The sequence below is a fragment of the Salvelinus fontinalis genome, chromosome 14 (genome assembly GCF_029448725.1).
Source record: "Salvelinus fontinalis isolate EN_2023a chromosome 14, ASM2944872v1, whole genome shotgun sequence".
NCBI classification, from domain to species: Eukaryota; Metazoa; Chordata; class Actinopteri; order Salmoniformes; family Salmonidae; genus Salvelinus; species Salvelinus fontinalis.
In genome coordinates this window covers 9,202,447-9,208,668 of record NC_074678.1, presented here as the reverse complement: position 1 = coordinate 9,208,668, position 6,222 = coordinate 9,202,447, and the positions used below count along the sequence as shown (strand labels likewise).

At 44.9% G+C, this 6,222-nt stretch overlaps 1 protein-coding gene across 1 annotated transcript in view; it reads left to right on the top strand.

Annotated features, from left to right (window-relative positions):
- Positions 1–421: 421 nt before the first annotated feature.
- Positions 422–6,222, top strand: part of LOC129869466 (angiomotin-like 2a) — a 12,504-nt gene continuing 6,703 nt past the window's right edge. Inside the window, exons 1-4 of the mRNA XM_055943916.1 lie at positions 422–2,266; positions 2,562–2,742; positions 5,644–5,788; positions 6,012–6,104. Coding sequence (XP_055799891.1) covers positions 1,524–2,266; positions 2,562–2,742; positions 5,644–5,788; positions 6,012–6,104 — 1,162 coding nt within the window. The 5' untranslated portion in view covers positions 422–1,523. The remainder of the gene's footprint in view (positions 2,267–2,561; positions 2,743–5,643; positions 5,789–6,011; positions 6,105–6,222) is intronic.

The window sequence follows — 6,222 nt, the reverse complement described above, 5'->3', positions numbered from 1 at the left end:
AATGTTCATGAACATCAAATTGATACTTACAATGCAGATTCCTTAACCTCCAGTGGCCATTTTCAGACTCACAACTTGACAGTTAACCTGTGAATAATGCAGAGACAGAAAGTCAGTGAAACAATTATAAGATTACGAATAAGGGGTTAATGTTTAGGAACTAGCTAGCTAAATGATACAAAACAGTAACTTACATTTGCTGGGGTCTGTCCATAGGGAGTTGAGTCTCCAGACCAGAACAATTCTCTGCAGCGACAAATATGATTATTTTTTAGCTAGAAATAGCTAGCTAGCCACTTCTAGCTATATTGCTGTCAGAGAAACTCAGCACTCACTACAAAGCTAGCTAGCTAGCTAGCAAGCAACATTAACTAGCTAGCTTTGGCAATTAAATTATATTTAACTCATACATGACATATGAGCTTTAATATCCAAAACAAGTCTTACCTTAGTCAGCATGTTGTGGTGGCAAGCTGAAGGAGCTAGCTAGCTAACTAGCTGTGTTAGCTAGCTCGGTGAAAACTCTCCCTTGCAGGCCGTTGAAGAAAATATCTTCTTCATCTGCCATCCGACAGCTGAAAAACATATTTTAAATCAATGTTATGATTATATAATCGAATAAAATGCAAAATATTTTCGGGCACTGACAGTTGCTCTTCTCCTTCATATGAAGAAAATTCAAAATCAGGATTTGGGCAGATAGCGTTCTCCTGCCAGATGTTAAAGTGTGATTCATCACACCATAGAATGCGTTTCCACTGTTTACCAGAGTCCAATGGCAGGCAAGCTTTACACCACTCCAGCCGACGCTTGACATTGCGCATGGTGATCTTAGGCTTGTGTGTGGCTGCTCGGCCATGGAAACCCATTTCATGAAGCTCCCAATGAACATTTCTTGTGCTGACGTTGCTTCCAGCGACAGTTTTGAACTCGGTAGTGAGTGTTGCAATCGAGGACAGAAGGTTTTTACGCACCATGCGCTTCAGCACTCGCCTGTCCCGTTCTGTGAGCTCGTGTGGCCTGTCACTTCGCGGGCTGAGCCGTTGTTGCTCCTAGACTTTTCCACTTCACAATGTAACAGCACTTACAGCTCTAGCAGGGCAGACATTTGTTGGAAAGGTGGCATTCTATAACGATGCCACGTTGAAAGTCACTGAACTCTTCAGTAAGGCCATTCTACTGCCAATGTTGGTCTATGGAGATTGCATGGCTGTGGCCTCAACTTTATACACCTGTCAGCAATGGGTGTCTCTATAATAGCCAAATCCACTAATTTAAAGGGGTGTCCACATACTTTTGTATATATAGTGTATGCTTTTTGATGACATTATGCCATTATGAGATGACTATTAGATAGTGTTTAATTATAACGGCATCATAATGCATTATAAGACTTTGTGTTACAGAGTATTTGATTTAACTAATTATCTTACTGCTCCTGTCTCTAGATCTGTCCTTAACTAATAATCCAAACCACCAAGTTCAACACAGCCCTTCACATATCTATTCTCTGATTGACTGAGATGAGAACTGCTGAGGAGTCTTCTGGCACGGTCCTGCACCGTCTTATCCAGGAGCAGCTCCGTTACGGGAACCCCACAGACACACGTACCCTCCTGGCCATCCAGCAGCAGGCCCTGCGTGGAGGCAGCAACAGCAGCGGAGGAGGCGGTACCGGATCCCCCCGATCCTCTCTGGAGAGCCTGACCCAGGAAGAGTCCCAGTTCATCCACATGTCCACCAGACAGGACCCCCAGGGACAGGAGTACAAGGGAGACTACAACCACTGTGAGAGTGACTCTGTGTGTCACCTCTACCAGCTCCACAGACACGGAGAGGAGCTGCCCACCTATGAGGAGGCCAAGGCCCACTCTCAATATCTGGCCTCGGTAGGGGCCCAGCGTGGTCAGGGTCTTGAGGTGATGGAGCACCAGGGAGGGGGCCAGTGGGACCTGAAGCGGGAGCACGCCCGCTCCCTCAGTGAACGGCTCATGCAGCTCTCCCTAGAGAGGAATGGTGGAAGATGTGTATCCAGAGACAATCTGCCCCTCAGCTCCACACAGAGTTACCCACAGCTTTCCAATGGCCACTGTGGGCCTGTTGACCACCAGGGACCAGAGTCTCTCCAGTACCCCGATCAGAGGGGACCTCCCCCGGACTACTACCCCTTCCTGGTCAGGCCTCCTGGATACATGCTCAGCCACTCACAGGAGACACACGGACAATACCACCAGGAACCTCCTCCCCCATTCCACCCCCAGCACAGGTAAATGGAACACACACACAAGACAAGCCAATATGAATGACATTATATGGATTATGGGTTCGCAGTTCATTTAAACAATTTCTATAATACATTTTTATTTTGCCTTTCTTTAACCAGGTAAGTCATGGAGAACACGTTCTCTTTTACAATAACGACCGGTATCCCTGTGTTAGCTATATGGGATGAGTACACCCCAATGACTCTACTTGGTTATAACCACGTGGATGATGCAGTTTGATTCAATGATTCAAAGTATTATAGATGTATACTCCATCCTCTCCTCTATTCACCTTAGGTATGAACCTGCCCATGCCCAGATGATTCGCCACAGTGTCCATTCTGGTCCAGAGGTCTACATGAGCCACAGCAACCCCAGTACCCACAACAACAGTGCCCAGATGGACCTGTTGAGGGAAAATGAGAGACTGAGGAAAGAGCTGGAGGGGTACAGCGAGAAGGCTGCCAGACTTCAGAAGGTGAGAGAGAGGAGACTCCTTGGATATGTCCAAAATGGCACCCTATTCCCTATACACAGTGTTTTGCAAAAGTATTCCCCCCAAAAAAGTATTTTTTGTGTATGTGGTAACACACACTCCAAGAGACTTGCAGCTGTAATTGCTGCAAAAGGTGGCTCTACAAAGTATTGACTTTGGGGGGGGGGGTGAATAGTTATGCACGTTCAAGTTTTCAAAAAAATATTGTCTTAATTCTTGTTTGTTTCACAATCAAAAATATTTTGCATCTTCAAAGTGGTAGGCATGTTGTGTAAATCAAATGATACAACCCCCCCCCCAAAAATCAATTTTAATTCCAGGTTGTAAGGCAACAAAATAGGAAAAATGCCAAGGGAGTGAATACTTTCGCAAGGCACTGTAGTGCGCTACTTTTGACCACAGCACAATGAGTCCTGAACAAAATGGCACCCTATTCCCTATGGGCCCTGGTCTAAAGTAGTGCACCCTATTCCCTATGGGGCCTGGTCTAAAGTAGTGCACCCTATTCCCTATGGGCCCTGGTCTAAAGTAGTGCACCCTATTCCCTATGGGCCCTGGTCTAAAGTAGTGCACCCTATACCCTATGGGGCCTGGTCTAAAGTAGTGCACCCTATTCCCTATGGGCCCTGGTCTAAAGTAGTGCACCCTATTCCCTATGGGCCCTGGTCTAAAGTAGTGCACACTCTTCCCTATGGGCCCTGGTCTAAAGTAGTGCACCCTATTCCCTATGGGTCCTGGTCTAAAGTAGTGCACTATAAAAGGTATAGGGTGCCATTGGGGACACAATCCTTGTTCTTATACAGTCATCGTAATTAGTAACCTTGAATGACTGTGTCACAGCATACGGCATATAGGAGTCTGACTGCTTGTAACATAGTTGATTGACAGTAATAGTTATGAGTATCATTATAATAGATAAGCATGAAATAGGTTTTATTTCTAAGCCCTGTTGGCTCACAGAGGGTGTAGAGGTAGATAGGGAAGTATACACCTGTGTGTGTGTGTGTATGTGTTTGCCAATGCTGCATATCAGTGAGATTAGCCCTCTAGCTGTGCTGTAGCAGGAATGTGCACCGTGGTCAGACCACAAGGACTTTTCTGTTAATTCTGGAATCATTCATTTCTAGTAACAGACAGAGAATCATTTACAGATTATTTTAGTAACAGACAGAGACTCATACACAGGTTATTTTAGTAACAGACAGAGACTCATACACAGGTTATTTTAGTAACAGACAGAGACTCATACACAGGTTATTTTAGTAACAGACAGAGACTCATTTACAGGTTATTTTAGTAACAGACAGAGACTCATTTACAGGTTATTTTAGTAACAGACAGAGACTCATACACAGGTTATTTTAGTAACAGACAGAGACTCATTTACAGGTTATTTTAGTAACAGACAGAGACTCATTTACAGGTTATTTTAGTAACAGACAGAGACTCATACACAGGTTATTTTAGTAACAGACAGAGACTCATTTACAGGTTATTTTAGTAACAGACAGAGACTCATACACAGGTTATTTTAGTAACAGACAGAGACTCATACACAGGTTATTTTAGTAACAGACAGAGACTCATACACAGGTTATTTTAGTAACAGACAGAGACTCATTTACAGGTTATTTTAGTAACAGACAGAGACTCATACACAGGTTATTTTAGTAACAGACAGAGAATCATTTACAGGTTATTTTAGTAACAGACAGAGACTCATACACAGGTTATTTTCACATCTGAAAGTACATTGAGAAGACACTTCCGTCTGTCTTTTCATTCAGACTCCTCTACCTTCCACACACAAAACTCTTCACATGGAAGCTTATGACCACATTCCTTAAAACTTTATTTGCTACTTGTGGGGATTGTCATGCATGTGCTTGCTACCTGATAGTGTCTTATTAACCCATTCTGTTGAAGGCATTAGTAGTGCTCCTGTTTTATCTCTGGCTCCTTTGTCCTCCTGCCCCTCCTCTTCCTCTTCCTCCTTATCCTGCTCCTCCTCCTCCACGTTGGCAGAATGCCACGGGGAGAGATGAACACCCAGACACGTGGGACTCATAACCGCTCGGTCAGGAATGTGGATTCCCACTTCTCTTTAAAGAGCAGAGTGTTAGTCGTTTGCTTAGGGCACACTGCAGTACTTACACAACAAGCAGGCCAGACAAGCAATTTATATGTCTCATACATTCAGTATGACATCACAGTCTCGTGAGACCATGGATCTCTTTAGGGTCAGCTTTTAATTAAATCCTGCACTTTTTTTTAATGCTGCTTTTCCACTGTCGGGACTTTGGACCAGAGTTGTCAGGCTTTTATGTTTCCACATCTGAGGCCTGGCCCCCCCCACCAAAAAAGCCCCTCAAAATGTGACCGCTGTTGGGGATGAGCTGTGTTTAAAGCTAGAGACCCTCAGACTGACAGTGTCCTCCTCTACCTGTTGGGGATGAGCTGTGTTTTAAGCTAGAGACCCTCAGACTGACAGTGTCCTCCTCTACCTGTTGGGGATGAGCTGTGTTTAAAGCTAGAGACCCTCAGACTGACAGTGCCCTCCTCTACCTGTTGGGGATGAGCTGTGTTTAAAGCTAGAGACCCTCAGACTGACAGTGTCCTCTTCTACTTGTTGGGGATGAGCTGTGTTTAAAGCTAGAGACCCTCAGACTGACAGTGTCCTCCTCTACCTGTTGGGGATGAGCTGTGTTTTAAGCTAGAGACCCTCAGACTGACAGTACCCTCCTCTACCTGTTGGGGATGAGCTGTGTTTTAAGCTAGAGACCCTCAGACTGACAGTGTCCTCCTCTACCTGTTGGGGATGAGCTGTGTTTAAAGCTAGAGACCCTCAGACTGACAGTATCCTCCTCTTGTGTTTCCGTCCAGCTGGAAGTAGAGATCCAGAGGATATCTGAGGCCTACGAGACCCTGATGAAGGGCTCGGCCAAGAGAGAGACCCTGGAGAAAACCATGAGGAACAAACTGGAGTCAGAGATCAAGAGACTACACGACTTCAACAGAGACCTCAGAGGTAAGGCTACCAGCAGCTAGATGCTAATGCTAACACAGCTAGTCATTGCAAATAACAATCTTTTTGTTGTTGTTGATGGACTTACCTGTACAAAATGAAGCTAAAGACTTAATAACCAGGAGCAGGAGTCCTTGTGGTTTAAGTATGTCTCTCCCCACAATAAGTAGTAATAGATAGCTAGATGTTAATCGATCTCCCTCCCCTCTCTCTCTTCCGCCTGTAGATCGTCTGGACACTGCTACAAAACAGCGAGTAACCAAAGATGTTGAATCTGCCAACCAGAAGCAGCAGGCCTTCGCCAAGCTCCTCGAACAAAGTAAGTCGACGTCGAATGCTTCCCCAAACATGAGAGAGAGAGGAACGAGGAAACACTGACTTTCTTCATGGTTATTTGCAATTCATAATCTCTTGACCTTCTGTAGAGGCAAGGAACT